Raw genomic sequence first — 20,709 nt, forward strand, 5'->3', positions numbered from 1 at the left:
AGAAAGCAAGATAGCTGTGTTGAAATTCCTTTCATGGAAGAAAGATAGATGTAAAAGGAATGACGTCATATTATTTCCCCGCTCGCCGAGAGTTCCCCACACCCTAAAACTCTCAATCGAGGTAGTATAGCCTTCCAAGTAAAGGAATCTTGGGTGAGGCTCGGGGCTCGGGGCCCGTTGATCTTTTCAAGAAGGCCTTTCAGTTACCGATACACCGTTTGTCGATGCGTTTGGTTGTCGTCAACTTATTATTGCTTACGTGTCCGTCTTTCCAATATGTCGTGGACAGTGAATCCAAATATAATTTAATAAAAAAATGCTTCAATTTAAAAAATACAAATTAGATTAAAAAAAAAGAAAACATTTTTGAAAAATTATTTCAGTGACAGGATTTTGTCCCGAATTTTTCCGCTACAGAATGATTGGTAATTTTGAATATCGTTCTGCGAGTTGTTCTTATCATTATTCTGACCTCGATCGACCTTCTTCAAGAGATGAACTCTTGCAGAGAAAAATTTCCCCAAAAATCTCTTTCAATGGTGATTGATAAATAATAAAAGTTCAGTAAAATATTCGAACTTTGAGAATTAATTTTTGTTTTGGAGAACGGAGAGATAACGGTTTTTTAAGTGAACCGAAAGAAGAGCAGATGTACGCTACTGGGTTATACTTAATGGGCGCAACAAGTGGTCGAAGATTCAAACGATTGGTTGCACATGGAGAGCGAAGACACTGATAATTTTTTTCTCACGCGATCAACCAACAAAATGTGTTTGGCTTTCACCGATGACATCCGAGTTTCCTTGTCCTCTTAACCTATGCAAGATTTCTTTCTTTTTTTTTTTTTTTGAAACAACTGTATATAGAAAACTGATCTGAAAAATGTCTTATCAACTGATCAGATGATTCATTATCAGATAAGGGAGATAAATATACTGCGGAAGGAAAAAGTCGAATACAATTAAAGATAAAGAGAGAAGAATTGTTGACAAAAAAAGAATATGTGTTTCCAGTGGCACTAGCAATTGAATAATTGATCAAGTGACAATGATGAAATTCAAGTCGCTGTTTCGGAGAGGACATCATAGCCATCAGTCTCAGCAGCAAAAACAGCCCCATCGTCACCAACGTAACAACCATAATCAACAATTGCAACAGCAACAAGTGGCGCCGCCGACCCAAGCCTCGTCGAGCGGTTCGCCGCACGAGGATATGTCGAAAAGATCACCGGAGGGTGCAGCCACAAGTGTAACGTGGCTGTCATCGTCGTCGGTGGGTCGTGATTTAGTGCCAACATCTTTAAGTGTCACCGGAAAGAATAACACATCGCGTAATCAGCATCAGAATCAAATGAAGGGAGCGCCCTTGGCAAAGGGCTCCTATGAAAGGATGCAGGAGCTTGAACGTGAAAACAACGGTCTCCGTAAGGAACGTTCTTCGCATTTTGATGGCAATTTACGAAATCCCTCCACTTGTGATCCAAAGAGACTCGATGAGCATCACGCGGAACTTGCGCTACTCAAGGTAAAATAATTATGAAAGTTTGCCGTTATTCCTTGGAAGTAGTTCTTTCCGCTCCATGATGCACGCGATTTAATGACCGCAATATATATGTATATGTACACACATACATTCGAATCGAGTGTTTACATCTTGACTATCAAAATAAAATTAAAATTCCTTCCCGAGTTCCTAAAAATCAATTTTTTGGTTCAATTAAATCAGGGCTCGAACCAGTGAAAGTATTTAAAAATATACGGACTTTACGGACCATTTACGGACCAACTGACAAAAATAAAATCAGGCCGAATCAGATATCAATTCAATTATTATTTTTAAGAATTTTTATCTAAAATTCATCTTTATATCGATTATTTTTAATAATTTTCGAAAAAGTTCTTTGACAATTTTCAAATTCATTTCTTTACAATATTCAATTTCACGAAATTTCAATTATTCGTTAAATTCTTTAATTAAATAAATATTAGAAAATAGAAACTAAAAATAATATTAAAAAAACTCAGTTAAACTTTTTCAAAAAAATTAATTACAAAATTCAATTATTTTGTAAAATTCACGCTATATTGCTTTTAATATTCAATTATTATCCAAAATTTTAACTGAAATTCATTTTTATCAAAAGAAAATCAATTTTTATTAGAAAATTCTACTAGAATTCAATTACATATTTAAATACAAATTTAAATGTAAAAATGCAAATAAATAATTTATTGAATAATTTAACGTTTCTTAAAATTCGATTCCCATAAAAAATCGTTATCAACAAATTTTCAGAATAATTGAATTCTATCAACGAATTTTAATAAAATTTTTAAGAATAATCACATTTTTCGACAAAATTCGATTAAAATTATTGTATTAAAAATAATTGAAATTCTCCATTGAATTTTATTATTTATGAAAATAACTGAATTCTTGCGAAGAATTTTATTAAAATTTTTTTTTTTTTGTTTTTTCGCAAAATAATAAAAATCTTTTAGCAGAAATTTAAACATTTTAAAAAGTTTTGATAAAACTTTTTTTGGTAGAAATTCAATTATTTTTAAGTCAATTTTAAAAAAATGTCTCAATAAAATTCAATTATTTTAAAAATTTGAATGAAATTCTTCGAAAGAATTCGATTATTATAATCTAATATTTTAACTGAAATTTATTTTTAAATCAATGTTTACGAGAAAATTCTATCAGAATTCAATTATTTAAATACAAAAATAAATAATTTATTGAATAATTGAATGTTTCTTGGAATTCAATTCCTATTGAAAATTTTATCAACAAATTTTTAAATAATTTAATTCTTTGGATGAATTTTAATAAAATTTTTAAGAATTTTTTTGAGGAATTCGATTAAAATTCTATTGAAAATAATTGAATTCCTAAAAAGAATTTTATTATTTAGGAAAATAATTGAATCTCGGTAAAAATTTTATTAAATATGAAAATAGTTGAATGATTGCGAAGAAATTTATAAAAAAAATTTGTTATTAACGAAAATTCTTGTGAAATTTTTATAATTTTTTGAAAATAATTAAAAGTTTTTGTAGAATATTATTAAATTTTTTTTTTAATAATTAAATTCTTTTGGTAATTTTTATGAAAATAGTTTATTACTTTTGAAAATAATTGAAATTTTGCAATTATTAAAAATAATTAAATTCTAATAAATAAATTGTAGCAAAGGTTATTAAAATAATTAAATTTCTTTGATAAATTTTAATAAAAATTTTTAAGAATAATTACATTTTTCGAGGAATTCGATTAAAATTATTAAAAATAATTGAAATTCTGCAATTATTAGCTTTATTATTTATCAAAATAATTAAATTCCTAATAAGAATTTTATTATTTGCCAAAAAAAATTAAATACCTGTAAAAATTTTATTATTTATGAAAATAATTGAATATTGCGAAGAAATTTAAAAAATTTGTAACTAATGAAATTCCTGTAAAATTTTTTTATTTTTTGAAAATAATTAAAGGTTTGTGTAGAATTTTATTAGATATTTGTTTTAAATAATTGAATTCTTTTGGAAAAATTTATAAAAATAGTAGATATCGAAAATCATTGAATTGAGGAAAAATTTTGAAAATAATTGAAATTTCTCCAAGAATTTTATTAAAATTTTTGAAAATAATTGATATAATTCGGAGAAGAATTTAATTATTTCTAAAGATAATTGAAATTTTGACGAGAATTTTTAAAAATTTTTGAACAAAATAGAAGAAACCATATTTTTAATATTCTCTTTAAATATTGTATTAATTTTTTTCCTATAAAAATAAGAAACAACTATTTTTCATCGCATATTGATATCATTACGCAAATAAATCCTTGGATTCCTCGCGGCATATTATTATTACGTAAATATTGAAATTGGTATTCAATTCAATTCTAATAATTTAACACCTGAGGCGTAATATGATTTTTTCCATTTTTTTTTTTTTTTTGCAAAGAAACTTATTTCAAAATAGACTGAAAGATGACGAATTACTGTAAGAATAAACAATGGAAATTTGTTTGCTGTTACATAAGCAGAAAAAAGCAAAACAATGATAATTATTGAATAATTTGTAAATTTGTCATCTGTAATTTGTAAATAATATTCTTTATTTTATTAAATTTCAACTCACTTGATGATGATGAATTTTTAACCTCCTGTTTGACAACAAAGTAAAAAGGCGGCAAACGTTTTATTTTGATTTTGTCCAATTTCGTCATTAATTGATAAAACATGTTTAAAAAACTTTGTAAAATTATCAACATTTGTATCTAAATTACAATAATATAAATTGCAGTAATAATAAATGTTGAGCTAAATGTTAAATTTCACACATCAGCAATCATAACGACAACCACGACAACCGTTTCGTTTCCAAATATATATACTGAATTTTAGAGGTTATGTTGGGTACATAATTCGTTTTTTTCGTCGACTGCAGTTGGAAAAATTGCTCTCTGAGAAACTTTTTTTTAGTTTTATAAACTTTATAAAGACCTGTGTGTTAAATTTAGATTAAATGTTGACTGAACGTGTAAATGTAGAGTTAAATAATTAGAACAATTAAAAGGAAAGATGTTAAAAAATAATTTGGATCCATTAACGGTAATGTATATTTACACACATATCGTGTAGGTTAGGTTCTTGCTAAATTTAATTTTTTTTAAAAAGTATCTTTTCTTTACTGTTTGTGAATTTTTTAACAGTGTAAATTGAATCGAAAAGTAATATTATAGTTGGGAATTAGAAAATTTTCATTGCCTTGTTTATAATAGGTCTTAGTATGGATTTTCCAAAGCTTATTAAGTTTACGTTCACGTTATATAATTATATCGTGTTGTACCCTTGAATTTCACATTTTTTCTCCGCAGTCTGCAAAAATTTGCAAGCTGATCATTCAGAGCGCTTCGAATAGCAGAAAATATTGCAAAATTCTTTGGAATTTGATGGTATTTAAGAACGATCTTTCATTAAATATATTTTTGTTTCATAGATAAAAAAAAATGTGATGTTACTTTTTCTTTTTTATTATAGTTATTTGAGTAATAATAATAAATAGTAATTAATAATATAGTGGTAATTAGAATTAGAAATTCGCATTTTAGAGTTGAAAACATTGAGAAGTATTAATTGTATTCTTAATGTTGTGTATATAGGATCAACATAATTCGGAACTAGAGCGCTTAGCCAGAGAAAACGAAGTTCTTCGAGCTCGACTCAGAGACGTTTCTCACTCTCCGTTATCCGATTCGGAGAAACAGCAGTTGTTGGACGCAACTAGACCTCACAATTCAGCCCCTGCCTCCATTGTTATTCATCAAGACGAGAATTGTGCACCTACAAATGTACCTCGAGAAAAGAAGGAAAACACTGGACCCGAGTGGGATAAACGGTCGTCGGTGTCAGAAGTGTCCGTTACCTGTCTACAGGACAGGATTCTACAAATGGAGGAGACCCATTACTCCACTAATGAGGAATTGCAAGCAACTATCCAAGAACTTAGTGATTTACAAGTAAATGTCCAAAATTTTGTTCAAATTGACAGTGTTTTGATTGTTTCGTTAAATTCGCAGTGTTTTACTCTGATTTAAATATTTTTTCTAGGCACAATTGTCTGAACTTCAAGCAGACAATGATAGGTTAAATGAAGAAAAAGGTGTACTACTCGAATCTCTCTGTAGACAAACAGAGAAACTGGAAGACTCTCGTTCCAAAGTTGACACATTACAAGGACTTCTTCTCCGTGAAGAGCAACCGCAAAAGTCCTGGAAGGGATACAACACAGAAAGAGAGCAAAAACTTGTTGATCTTCTCAAGGTATAATTCATTCCAAACTTTGGATTTAATTTCAAAATTCCAATTTCTAAATTTAAATCTTAAATTTAAAACTCGTATAATTTCGAAAATTAGCGTCATACTTAACCAGGGGTACCACCTGTAAACCAGGAAATGTCAGGGAATTTTATAAACTTTGAAAAAACCTGAAAAAGTCTGAATTTTGATCGGAATCCTAGAAAATTATTGTTTTCTGAAGATATTGTGCTTCTAGCTTGAAATCTAATTTTCCTTAAATATTTTTTAATTAAATCAATTTTATAAGAATTGCGTTTACAATTTTCTTAAATAGATAAACTTCAAAAGGTTCTTACGGACATTTTAATGTAGAATATTAAATAATTTCAAAAATTTTTTAGTCAGGGAAAATCAAAAATTAGTCAGGGAAAAGTCAGGGAATTTTGAAAATAAAATTTTGCGGCCACCCTGTTTCAATTTGAAATTTTGTAAAATTTCAATAATAAATGAATTAATTAAATAATAAAAATTTCACAGGAATACTATTATTTACAAATTCTTTATGGTATCCGGACAAGAAGTCCAAAACAAAAAGTCCAAACCAAAAAAATTCAAAGTAAATGAAATCCAAAAAAGTAAAAAATAAATAGTTTCATTCAAAAAGTCAGAAAATTGTTTTCCTGTCAATAAATAGTTTCACTTTGGACTAATTTTTTGGATTTTTTGTCCTGGTCAAATATTCCAAAGAAATTAAAAATCCAATGAAAAAAATTGAGATATAAAAATTTAAATGGTTGTCTTGAATGAAATTGTCCTTTTTTTGAGTTGCTCATTTCGATGACTGAATGAAAAGTAGATAATAACTTAACATTTTAAATTTCTGAAAATAATTAAATTAATCGAGCAATTAAATTGAAATTATATTAAAAAAATAATAGAATTTTTGTAAAGAATTTTATCAAAATTGTTGAAAATAATTGTATACTTATTTCTTGGAATAATTATTTTAAAAATTGTAGGTACAGAATAATTGAAATTTTTTTATTTACGAAAATAATTTAATTTTTGTGAAGATTTTCTTTATTTATGAAAATAATTGAATATTTGTGAAGAATTTTATTATTTATGTTTATAATTGAATTTTTATGAAGAATTTTAATATTTATGTAAATAATTAAAAACCTGCGATTTTAACATTAACATTTTAAATTCTGATTTTATAGCGTGAAAAGTAAAAACGTGGCTTTTTCACATGTTTCATTATTTATTTTGAATTTTTTTACTTTGGATATTTTTATTTTGGATTTTTTGTACTTTTGACTATTTTTCTTGCATTTTTCGGATTGGATTTTTGGTCCTGTCTTTATTAATTTCTTCGCAATAATTCAATTATTTTCATAAAAAATCAAATTTTTTACAGGGATTCAATTTTTTTAGTAAATGATAAAATTCTTTTTATGAATTCAATTATTTTCACAAATAATCAAACTCATCGCAGAATTTAAATTATTTTTAATACAATTTTATTGGAATTTCTCGAAAAATGTAAAATTTTTATTAAAATTCATCAAAGAAATTCAATTATTTTAAAAAGTCTTCCTATAATTTATTTATTAGAATTTAAGTATTATTGTGAAAACATTTTTAATTAAATTTCTCGAAAGAATTAAAATATTTTCAAAAATTTTAAAGAAATTCTTTTTAACAATTCAATTTTTTTCAAAATAATTTTAATAAAAATCTTCGTAGAAATTGAATTTATTTCAATATGACATATTGAAAAATTAGTCTCAAGAATTCAATTATTTTTAAAAGTAATAAAATTCTTTGCAGAAATTCAATTATGGTCAAAAGTTTAGAAAAATTCTCTTCAAAATTTCAATTATCTTTATAAATAATAAAAATTCTCTTCAAAATTTCAATTATCTTTATAAATAATAAAAATTTTCTCCAAAATTCAATTATTTTCAAAAATTTTTAATAAAATTCTTTGCAAAATTTCAATTATTTTCAAAAACTTTTCTCAGTTGAATCAAGTTTTTTTTACAGAGATTCAATTATTTTTAATACAATTTTAATCTAATTTCTCGAAAAATGAAATTATTCTTAAAAATTTTATTGAAATTCGTCAAAAGAATTTTAATTACCAATTTAAAAATATTTCTTTTTGTACACTAGCTCCTCCGACGGCCGCAAGCGGCCGTCTACGGTGCTAGTTTTTATATGTCCATTGTCCAAGTCCATTATTTCATTAATAATAATATTCAAATTTTTTCAGTTAATAATTTGCTTATTTATATTTGAAATGTTGACGTTTTTTTTGACAATGCAAAATAAGATTTATTATTAGTATTTTCTCTTAAAAAAAATAAAATTTATATATTCGCGCTCTTTTTAAATAAAATACGACTGCAGCGCCACCTTCACATGTACAAACAATTTTAAAAACACCCTTCTATTAAGATTTTACATTCTCATTGCCCATTCTTTACTTCGATACTTTTCGATACATTCGACCTTTCCACTCCATGTCTTTTTTAAGAAAGGACATGTCTTTTTTAAGAAAGGATATGGCCACATTTCAGTAAAGTCAGGGAAATGTCAGGAAAAAATTTTTTGGCAGGAAAATTAAGAAAATTGAGACTTTTTTATATTTTTATATAAAAAAAAATTTTGTCAGGGAAAGTAATTTTTATGTCAGTAAATTGTCAGGAAAATGTCAGGGAAATTGATAAACTGAAACTAGTGACCACCCTGATAATTGATTTAAATATGAATTTCAGTTAATATTTTAGATAATTGAATGTTAAACTCTAAATTTGAATTTGTAAAAATGTTTTCTTATTTGAATTAGTGACTGACTTTTTGCTTTTGAATTAGCAGATTTTACTAATAATTAGTCGTTTCTACTAATTTAATAGTAAAATTTACTAATTCAAAAGCAAAATGTCAGTCACTAATTCCAATTAGTAAACATTTCTACTAATTCAAATTTAGAGAAAAAGTATTATAGCTTGAATTTTTAGAAATACCTAGTTGAATTTAAAAAAGGCTTCAAATTATAATCTTTGAATGTTTGAATTTTTATTTTTTTTTTATTTTTTTTATTTCAAATTTAGAAAAAAAAGTATTACAGCTTGCATTTTTAGAAATACCTAGTTGAATTTTAAAAAGGCTTCAAATTATAATCTTTGAATGTTTGAATTTTTCATACTTTTTACTAAAAATTGTGTAGATTTTATTTGTTTGAAAAAGTTTAATTGAATTTGTTTTAAGTTATTTTAAGTTTTTATTTTCTAATATATTTATTTGATTGAAGAATTTCCGAAAAGTCGATGAAATTTCGTAAAAATTGAATTGTAAACAAAAGGATTTGAAAATTTTCAAAGAAATTTTTCAATAATTATTAAAAATAATTAATTTAAAGAAGAATTTTAGTTAAAAATGTTCTGGAAAATAATAATTGAATTGAAGTGATGAAAGTAATTTTGAATAATTTACAGTAACAAAATTCTTATAATATAAAATAATGATTTTATCATTCGGTCATGTTTTATAATAATTTTTTACAAGTTGTTTAATTTCAAAAAAGTTTTAATTAAAAAGTTTTTGAAAATGTTAATTCTTATGGAAAAATTATAATGACTAAATATTTATTTAAAAAAGATAAATATAACAATGTAGAATACAGTATTATATGAAATTTCCATGTATTCGTAAAAATTTATCAGGATTATTTAATTTTGTAAAATATAATGTTTTTTTTGTAAAATATAAATGTATTTTAAAAACCTGAAAAAATTCCGTTTTTTAACCTGTAAAAGTCAGGGAATTTGAAATAACCAAAAACGTGGCAACCCTGTTAACAGAAATTAATAAATAAATACTTAATTTATACAGTCTGTACTCCTACAGTCTAATTGAAATTTCTTTCAGAGTGCTCAAGAAGAACGAGAAAGTCTTCTGGAAAAGCAAGAGGAATTAAATTCGGAATTGAAAAATTTACGAGCGACCGTCGAGACAATAACTTTGGAAGCTGAGAGTTTGACGAAACGTGTTCAATTTCTCGAATCTGCTATCGAGGCTGTAAACGTGGAAAAAAAGGTTTTGGATCTTGAACTAACAGAATCTAAACAAGAGGGCGTGAACAAAGGAATAGAGATTAATAGGTTAGCGACACTTTTGGAGAATGCGAGAGCAAAAATCGAGGAACTCGAACAATCAAGACAATTGGAAAACAAAAGCGAAGCTGACGAATTATTGGACGCTGCTCGAAAAGAAAAAGACACTCTAGAAACACAGGCGGCAGCTCTTCAGGAACAATTAGCCCGATCATATTGCGAACACGATCGACTGAAAGATCAATTTTCACAGCTTCAAGAGGAGTTCAAGGTCTTTTTTCTCTCTTCTTCCCCTTTTTTTCTTTCTTTCCTCTCTTTTTTTCCTTCTTTCGTTTTGTTTAATAAATAAATAATTGTCAAATTTTTCCTTCTTCAGGTGGCGCGTAATAATTCGAAATCAGTTGTCGAGGACTTGGAATACCGATTGAATCAAGTAAAAGACGAGCGATTATCTGTTAACGCTGAATTGCAATTGGTGAGAGATTCTCTCGCCGAGCTTCAAGCACAATGTCAACGACATTTAGAAGATAAACGTGAATTGAAAGCGGCTTTAAGTGAATTACAGCGACGTGAACGTGACGCACAGAATCGTCAATTTGAATTGGAACGTGCATTAGCAGAAGAGAGAAAATTACGACAGGAGGAAAACACCGAGTGGGAACAATTTCAAACTGACCTCCTGATGACAGTTCGAGTCGCGAACGATTTTAAAACCGAAGCCCAAACCGAATTGGAACGCGTTGTCATGGAGAATAAAGCCCAAAGGGATAAATTGCGAGCCTTGGAGGCGCAATTGGATAAACTCAACGATTCTGGTGAGAGTTCCCTTTCTCATCAAAATTAGAATTTCTCTTAATTAAAATTAATTTCTCTTACTAAACATCTATTTCTATTAATGAAAATTAATTTCTCTTATTGGAAATTAATTTCTCTTATTGAATATTAATTTCTCTTGGTTAAAATTATTTTCTCTTGGTTAAAATCATTTTCTCTTACTTAAAATTAATTTTAACGAGTTATTTATTTGAATTATAATTAATAGCAAATCAGAAGAATACCGTCGCTCCGAATTCGAGGTTTCAAACAACACCGACCGAAACGCAACAGTGCGTTTTAACGAATGTACAACAGGAGATTGCAAGAAGTCGAAAGGCGAATATATCACGACAAGACTCGAGACTCTCGGTGAAATGTCTAATAGAAAGTATAGAAAACGCAACCAAACAGGCGAAAGCTGGTAAAAATTCATTTTCATTTCACTTGCTATTTATTTCGAGCATCAACAAAGCAATTGTCGAATTTACAATGTAATTTACAGGACCAGGAAGTAGGAGTAGCTCTACCTCATCTCTTAATTCAATAGGAACCAATGATGTGATATCTTTGAAGGCTCCTCTTCGTGATCAACAACAAATGTCCAATCTTATTTGTCCAACGAATTCTACTAATAATAATAACAAGAATCAATCTCCAAATGGAAAAAAGTCATACACAGGTAAAGATCATCTTTAATTTCACTTTTAGATTAAAACAGGGTCCGAATTAGGACCGTAAATCCCGTAAAAGACTGTAAATTTGTTTCAAGTCCGTAAAAGTCAGTTTTTTTTAAAAAAAGGTCCGTAATTTGATAGAAAAAGGACGAATGTTCGTAAATTGTACGATATAATTTGGAGAATTTCAGAGAAATTACAAATTATTTCAGAAATTCAATTATTTTCATAAATAATAAAATTCTTCGCATAAATTCAATTATGTTCAAAATTTTTTTAAATTTCTCGTCAAAATTTCAATCATTTTCAAAAATTTTAATAAAATTCTCTGTCAAAATTTCAATTATTTTTATATATTTTTCTCAATTCAATGATTTTTAATATCTACTATTTAAATACAATATTTTACAAAAGAATTCAATTATTTAAAAAAAATATTAATGAAATTCTACGCAAACATTTAATTATTTTCATAAAATAATCAAAATTTCACAGGAATTCAATTATTTACAAACTTTTTGAAAATTTCTAAATAGTTCAATTATTTTCATAAATAATAAAACTCATTGCTGAATTAAAATTATTTTTAATATAATTTTAATTAAATTCCTCGAAAAGTGTAATTATTCTAAAGACTTTTATTAAAATTTGTCAAAAGAATTCAATTATTCAAAAAATTATTTTTTTTATGTAAATAATTGAATTCTAGTAGAATTTAATTAAGATATAATTAAATATTAAAAGCATTATAGCTTGAGTTTTTAGAAATAATTGAATTTTGAAAAGGTTTCATATTAAAATCTTTGAAAACTGTAATTTTTTATACTTTTAACTAACAATTCTGTAGGAGAATTAATTTCTTTGAAAAAGTTTATTTCAATTTTACTTGAAATTATTTTTTTGGTGTTTTTTATTTTCTAATAGGTATAGGTATATTTAATTGAAAAATTTCCGAATTATTGAAATTTTGGAAAATTGCATTGTAAAGAAATTAATTTGAAAATTCTCAAAGAATTTTTTCAAAAATGATTAAAAATAATGGATTTATAGAAGAATTTTAGTTAAAAACACGCAAAAAAATTTAATTTTTGGAGAAATTACAAATTATTATTGCGAAAATTCAATTATTTTCAAGAGTAATAAAATTTTTCGCAGAAATTTAATTATGAACAAAAATTATTAAATATGTTTTTAGGAATTCAATTATTTTTATAAATAATATTAACACAATTTTAAACAAATTTCTCGAAAATGTAATTATTAGGAAAAATTTTATTAAAATTCGTCAAATGAATTCAATTATTTAAAAATTTGTTGATAAAATTCTTTATGAGAATTCAATTATTCAACAAATTGTTTATTTTTAATTTAATTAATTGAATTCTAGTAGAATTTTCTAATAAAAATTGATTTAAAAACTAATTTCACTGAAAATTTTAGATTATAATTGAATATTAAAAGCATTATAGCTTGAGTTTTTAGAAATAATTGAATTTTGAAAAGGTTTCATGTTAAAATCTTTGAAAACTTTAATTTTTCATACTTTTAACTAACAATTCTGTAAAAGAATGAATTTCATTGAAAAAGTTTATTTCAATTTTACTTGAAATTATTTTTTTGGAGTTTTTATTTTTTAACAAGTATATTATATTTAATTGAAAAATTTCCGAATAATTGAAATTTGGTAAATTTTAATTATAAACAAATGAATTTGAAAATTATCAATAAACTTTTTCAAATATTATTGAAAATAATGTATTTATAAAAGAATTTTAGTTAAAAACACGAAAAAAAAATTTAAATTTGGAGAAATCACAAATTATTGCAGAAATTCAATTATTTTCAAGATTAATAAAATTCTTCGCAGAAATTTAATTATGTTAAAAAATAATAAAATTCTTTTGAGGAATTCAAATATTTTCATAAACAATGAAATTCATCGAAGAATTTCAATAATTTTTAACACAATTTTAAACAAATTTCTCGAAAAGTGTAATTATTCTTAAAAATTTTATTAAAATTCGTCAAAAGAATTCAATTATTTAAAAATTTGTTGATAAAATTCTTTATGAGAGTTCAATTTTAAGAAACATTCAATTATTCAATAAATTATTTATTTTTGTAGTTAAATAATTGAATTCTAGTAGAATTTTCTAATAAAAATTGATTTTCATTTCATAAAAATGAATTTCAGTTAAAATTTTAGATAATAATTAAGTAATATAATCATGAAAAATTTAATTTATAGTTTTAAGTAAAATGTTCTCTTATTTGACTCGGACTGGTTACATTTTATCAGTAATTGGTCCGTAAATCCGTATTTTTAAATACTTCCACTGATTCGAGCCTTGTTAAAAGAAAAATCGTCATTTGAATAAAAATTACAATTTAATTAATCTTTTTTTTTCCTTAAAATAAAAAGAGACTAGAGATTAATTTTTTGTTTTGATTGTCAGATTCAAAGCAATCGGGACCAGTGGTTTTAAGTCCAAGTCAGTTGCTCGACACGGCAGCTATCAATGCCAAAACAATAGACTTTGTACGAAGGAATAGTGTCACGGATTTGTCCGATCGGAAGGATCCGCTTTGTGGCCTCGTGAAAAACGGCGGCTCAAGAAGAAATGCTCTGCTCAAATGGTGTCAGAACAAAACAATAGGATATCGCAATATTGATATAACAAATTTCAGTAGCTCTTGGAATGATGGACTTGCTCTCTGTGCAATTTTGCACACATATCTACCCGATAAAGTTCCCTACGATTCCTTAACTCCCACTGAGAAGAAGAGAAATTTCTCCATTGCCTTCACAGCTGCTGAAAGCGTCGGAATACCAACCACACTGGTAGTTTTTCTATTATTTTAATTTTAATTAAATGTAATTTCAAAAAAAATACTAAATAGTTTTTTCTTCTCTTTTTTCCGGCAGAATATTGGGGACATGTGCCAATTGGAACGTCCCGACTGGCAGCAGGTTATGACCTACGTGACCAGTATTTACAAGTATTTTGAGACGTGACTTTCCAAAAAAGAAGAAACAAAAATGAAAATGAAAAGAAAAACAGGGCATTGCCCTTCGACGCTTCCTAGAACATGAAAATATACGAGGAAGATACGTAAAGTCATCTAGTCAACTCATCGCGCGAACAACTTCCTCGTGTAACGGAGGTTGAATCTTGATCATTTTATATATACACATATACACGTCAGTCGTAGAAAAAGACTGCGTTTCACATAAATGTCTCTCTCGCATCGTTGGACTATGACTGACAGTGGTTTTTCATACGGTATATATATATATATAAGTCGCAGACTAAAATTCTTAGAGTACAAAGTCTGAAAGTTCTTTAAAAAAAAGACGATCGAATCTGCATCCTGAATCTCATCAAAGACTTTCTCAGGACTTGATTCATGAGATTTCTATCCTATATACAAAAACAAATTCAATGTTGTGAATTTTTTAATAGCTTCTCCCGCGTGCTTTTTTTTAACAAAAAAAAAGGATACATTGTTCATATTTACGCCACACGCTGAAGCTTTTTTTAAGATTTAAAAACATCCGGAGGTATTTTTTTCAAAATAAAGACTACATTTTTTATAGAAAAAAAAGAGGCTTGATAATTTTATATACCTTGTGATTTTAAAATAATTTTCTATTGAATATTTTTCAAATATTTTCAAAGAACGAGCGAAAGAATATTTTATGATAACAATATTTAGAAATTGGTATAATAGCTTTTTAATGTAGGAAAAAAAATAAAGATATTAATTGAAATAATTTGTGAGCAGCTGTTTCTTTATTTTTTTGCATAATCAACAAATATGAATTTTAAAAACCTATTCATGAAGACTTTGCCAATTCTATAATCGATTTTATATACAGTGTGTTAAATTCTTAATAGAATCTTAAAAAAAAATGTGTACATTTTTTTTATTTAAAAAAAAAACAAACAATTGATACACTTAAGAGAAACAGAACAATACAGTCTTTTTTTTTTAATAATAATTGAACAGTCTGTAACTATATTTTGATTATAAAAAATCTATTTGATAAAAACTATTATAATTTTTTTTTTCGAAGAAATTATTTGCTAGGCACGAAGTACAAAGAAAATTTGAGCTCTTTATTTTTATCAACGCCATTCAATAATAATAATTTAAGACACAAAAGTGACAAGCAGAAAAATCAATTAACAACTTGAGGCCATATTTCTATTTTAATCACACGTACAATATGATACGAAATATGATTCGTAATTTAAGTACGTTGCTCAAATTTATTGTTTCTTTTCTTTTACGTTGTTTTACACAAATGCACAAGTGCTTCACTTTTTTTTTTAATAATTTCAAAAACAAATACATTTTTCACAAACACTTGAACAAATTTTACTTGAAAAACATTTTTGGAATGTAAATTTCTCTTAGCCAATATCATTTTTTTCTATTTTGTAAAAATTGGAACTAATTGATTGAACTTGAAATTGAACATTAGTAAAAGAAAGGAATTTAAGCAAAAATTAATTTCTGCATTATTTTATTCAAAACAATTTTTAAATAGTTTTGTAAAAATTGTGCATACCTCATTGAGAATAATCGAAAATTTAAAAATTAATAATTATCGTACGAAATTCAAAAAAAGTATTTTTCTTTGCACTCAACATTATAAAGAAATCGCATTCTTTTTCCTTCAAACTTGCTAACAAAATGCTTAGAAGACTTTTCGAAAATCTTGATTTCATAAATCAATAATTTCCTTTAAAAATCTACCTAATTTTTCTATTATAAATAGAATACCAGTTTTTATTAACTTTACACTCAACTTTATTTTTTTTGTTTTAACAAATATTTTATAGTTCAAGTGTATTATTAATTAAAAGTTGATTCAATTCCAATTGATTTATTTTGAAATCAGAAAAATTTGATTTTCATTTATATTTAATAAAGATTATATTAATATTAATAAAGATTATATTAATAAATATTATTAATATTAAAATATTAATTAACATTTCCTTAATATTAACTAATATAAACTAATATAAACTAATATAATTAGTAATAATTATATTAGTTATTAATTAATAACTAATATAATTAGTTTAATTAATATAATATAATTAAATTAATATAATATAATTAATATAATTAGTAATTAATTAATTTAATATTTAATTAAATATTTTGAAAAATCAAAAAAGAAATTAATGTAAAAAAAATTTGATTATCGGTAAATTAATAAAATCACAATAAATAGGAAATATCTGTAAATACTCCGAAATATTCACATTTAGGCAACTCTTTCTCTACAATTTTGATATTCTAACATGTTATTACTTTTCTTTCTAATATTTGGCAAAAAATTCTACACCGAATATTTTTGCGATTGAGAAAATATTTCATATTATAAAACACTCAATTTAAACGATTTTCGTAAATGATAATAAAACATCTAAAATTCATTCTAATTTAACAAAATTCACTTTCAGTTCTGTATGCTGTCATATTTTGTATATAGCAAGATTCCGTTCTTACTTTTTTTGGAAATAACAGTTACCTACACCATTTAATAAAATTAGGAATTTTACTATAAATTTAATAAAAATAATTTAAAAACGGATTTTTTCTTAAAAGTGCGTTAGAATTAAACGAGTGGCTTTTTTTTTTATTTTTCGTCTCTAAAAGCTGGAAGCGCTCGGAGAGTATATAATAAAAAAATTGAATACTTTTGTGCGAAATTACTTAAAAACTAAAATGAAATAGATTAGAATATTAATAAATTTATACTCTAATGAAAAACTCTTCTAGAAAAAAAAAGTTTTCATTCGTAAAATGAGTATTTTTACCGCCTTCTCTTTTGACTTTGTAAAAAATTGCAAAAACTACATTCTTACGTCCCGCAATAGAAAAACTTGAACGAATAAATTGAAAAATGAAAAATGCTATCTATTAAACTCTCAATTCAAGAACTGAAATTTTGGCATTTTTTTTTTTTTATCCAAATTCGCAGCCATAAGGTAGCCTACTTTTTAATTTTTCTTTCTTTTTGAAATTAGTACCTATTTTCATTTTAAACTCGTTCTATCGCATCATTTGCCTCACCATTGGCAGCTATTTTATATTTCCTTTGAGGTTGATTAAACATCGTCTGCAATGGTACGTGTAACAGTTCAACAACTTGAATGAAATTCGGCTCTGAAGAATGAAAAATTGTAAATTTTTAGGAGATAATTATTTTGGAAAAATATTATTTGCTAAAAAAAAATATCTCACCATTTTCCGATGTTATAAATCCGTGTCTAATCATAAAGTCCAAAGCAACTGGAACCGAAGTTGTTTTAAATTTCGGCGAGAGAACAAGTTCGAGGCATTCTTGAACTGGTAATAATTCAAATGTTTCAACTTCGCCGTCACCATTTTTTGGCTTAAAATCAAGTGGCAATTCCAAATCGTAAATAAATTCTGTATTGGGAAATAATCCTCGTTCACATTCAAAAAATACAGAAACACATCCGGCACTCTTGAGTTTGGAAATTAAATTTTTTGGAATTCCCGCTTCCTCGCCAGCCTCCTTCACAGCAGTCTCGTGAATTCCAAAACCAACACTTAAACCACCGCTGACAAAATTATCCCAATAACTTGGCCACGTTTGTTTAGTTGAGCTTCGTTTTTGTACCCAAATTGAAAGTCCTTTCACTGGATCCATCACGTATCCATTGATGTCTACGCCGTATTTTCGAATTCCAAATAAACCTGTGACGAAAAAAGTATAGCAAATAAATATTGTCAGAAATAGAAAAAAAATCTTTCTCTTATCAAAAATAGAAAAAGAAACAAATGGACAAAAAATATTGTCGAGACAAAAATGGAAATTTTCTTTTTGCAGAATAGATAAAATTGTCTGAACTTACAAGTTGCTGATCGATCCATTTTAAATAAAGGCGGAGTGTTAAATTGAGTTCGAACATCGTAGTATTCTTCCCGCCAACCTCGTAGAGTGACGAATTTTCCTCCTTCCTTCCATTTCCTTAAAACTTGATCAACCCTTTCACTTCGTTCTGTATAATCTCTAAAGGCAGGATTCAGTTGAACGTATTCTGGTTGAACTTGAAACACCTGGTAATTAGAGTTAATGACATTTAATGACAACAAGAATACATTGTCTTCGAATTGCACGTTTTTTTCCCTCCTTTTTTCTCCGCTTTATTACCTGGGGATATTTTAAAAGTTCTTTCATCACATCCGGCCTCACAAGTCCCACTTGTTGTCCATCGACGACAAATGCTCTGCATTCACCTGAATGGAATCCTAAAAACATTTTGCAATTTTACTTTCCTTCACATTAAACCAACGTCATTTACAAATAACAATAATAATAAAATATTAATAAATCTTTTATTATAATATTATAAATAATAAAAAAATTAACAATAAAAATAATAATTATATTATAATTATTGTCTCATTATTATTATTATATAATTAAATAAAATTGTAATATTATTTAAATAATAATAAAATTGAATTTCTTATATTGACGATAAAAAATAAAATAAAAATGTAAATAATTGTAATAAAGAGAAAGAAATAAAACTGAAAATAATTTTTACAATAGTGATATTAGTAGTAAATTTTATTTTGCATTTTTCAACATAAAAGTGTTACTCTATATCAGTATGCGTCATGTAGAATTTATTTCTTTCACGTGATTACGAAATATGATATAAAAAACTTGTGTTTCGGTAAAGAAAAAAAAAGATACTACATACTAAAATAAAATATTTTAATACAAATTTTGCATTTTCTCGCTAATTCCAGAGAACAAAAATTAATAAATAAACAATAGAAAGTAGGTATATAATTTAAAAGTTCAATTTCATATCTTATCTATCTTTGAAAAAGACAGTTACAAGATAATAAGTAACAAAGCGCCTATTTCAATATAGGAAAAAGGTGACTAAAATAATTTTTTTAAAACAAAAAAAGATAATAATAAACTATCACATTTCTAATATTTTCAATATTCTAAATATTCATTAAATTCGAATATAGTACACAATCTTAATGATGGTTATTATACATCGAAAAGCGATGAAATGGCTAAAAAGTAGAAATGTTTACAAAAAAAAAGTACGCGACGTGTCTAAAGAGAATTTTAAAAATGTTAAAAATTATTTTTATATACAAAATAATGTACACGAAATATACAAATTTAAATTGAGCATCTGCCATTTGACAGATGCACTCCTCCCCTCCTCTTTTGATTACAAAACTACAAAAGAAAATAGCACGAAATAATTATTGGATTGAAAGGATTAAAAATAAATTAAAAAGATTAAGCAAAGTAGGTGAATGAAAATTAATTTAATAAACAATAATCAACGAATATTTTACTTTTAAAAAACATTTTTGTATTATAATTTTTCGCATATAATAATTGAAAAAATTTGATTTAAAGAAAAATATTTGAATTTTCTAATTAACACTCTAAAATGTAAATAATAAATGACACGTCATTGTTTGAAATCGATGGTGAGCTACACAGAAAAGTCAGGGGTTTTTTCTTGTTTGTAGCTTTATTACAAAAAAAGATGCATGGCGAAGGAGTTTGCGATCGATATCCTCCCTTGCGGGATATGAGCGTTTTGTCTTACCTGACAAGTAGAAGCAATTGCATTTTTTAGCTAATGATAATAAACGCGATGTCGATTCAGCAACAGTACCGGTCATGATGCTTTACTTTTGTCAACTGATTCTAACAACAAAAGTTAAGAAAATACAAAGTACACAGCGTGTTAATCCGGCTGAATGCACAATAAAGACTTTTTAGCAGCCGACATAACAAGAACATGACAAGAACCATGAACAAGAACCTAGCGACAACAAAAATATATGAAAGCGCTCATGTGTTAGCTTGAAGTACTAATAAAGAAGAGCGGTAATTTTGTTTTAAAAACAACAAATTTTGTTTTGTTTCTACTTTCTTCTAATTTACAAAGTTTTACGATTGTTGATTTATTCATAATTTATTTAGATTGATTTTACTTTTAGTAATATATGTATTAAATCTCCATTACTATTATGATATTATTAATGGTGCATTATTGTAGAATCACTGTAGCAGGTCTGGTTTTCTGTATAAAACATCAAAATGGTTTCAAAATAATTTTTTTTCTATTACTTACTCATCCTAGGACCAAGAACGAGAATATTGTAATGTGCGCGCTCTAAGTCGTGCTCCGTATTTATATGCAGGTCTCTGTAGTGCCCAAGTGCTGCAACAGCCAATCA

General features: G+C 26.1%; 2 protein-coding genes across 3 annotated transcripts; one reads left to right on the forward strand and one right to left on the reverse strand.

Moving 5' to 3' along the window:
• The first annotated feature begins 207 nt into the window (after nt 1-207).
• Nucleotides 208-14,465, forward strand: LOC122511247 (cytospin-A). 2 transcript variants are annotated; one of them, XM_043626380.1, is made up of 9 exons: nt 208-1,524; nt 5,177-5,533; nt 5,625-5,837; nt 9,750-10,205; nt 10,311-10,749; nt 10,977-11,171; nt 11,253-11,429; nt 13,881-14,266; nt 14,351-14,465. In XM_043626380.1, exons 1-9 carry the CDS (start codon nt 1,048-1,050, stop codon nt 14,438-14,440), a joined length of 2,790 nt encoding a protein of 929 aa, XP_043482315.1. In that variant the 5' UTR covers nt 208-1,047; the 3' UTR covers nt 14,441-14,465. The 2 variants fall into 2 exon arrangements, with proteins under 2 accessions (XP_043482315.1, XP_043482316.1); XM_043626381.1 differs by lacking the exon at nt 208-1,524 and adding an exon at nt 4,455-4,625.
• Nucleotides 14,466-16,622: 2,157 nt separating this feature from the next.
• On the reverse strand, nt 16,623-20,283 carry LOC122511250 (uncharacterized protein YJR142W). The gene is made up of 5 exons (XM_043626384.1): nt 20,073-20,283; nt 18,629-18,726; nt 18,330-18,534; nt 17,692-18,171; nt 16,623-17,613 (listed from the first exon to the last, which is right to left on the reverse strand). The coding sequence occupies exons 1-5, from the start codon at nt 20,146-20,148 to the stop codon at nt 17,489-17,491; spliced, it is 984 nt and encodes a 327-aa protein (XP_043482319.1). The 5' UTR covers nt 20,149-20,283; the 3' UTR covers nt 16,623-17,488.
• Nucleotides 20,284-20,709: the final 426 nt, after the last annotated feature.

The sequence above is a fragment of the Leptopilina heterotoma genome, unplaced genomic scaffold (assembly GCF_015476425.1).
Source record: "Leptopilina heterotoma isolate Lh14 unplaced genomic scaffold, ASM1547642v1 Lhet_81, whole genome shotgun sequence".
NCBI classification, from domain to species: Eukaryota; Metazoa; Arthropoda; class Insecta; order Hymenoptera; family Figitidae; genus Leptopilina; species Leptopilina heterotoma.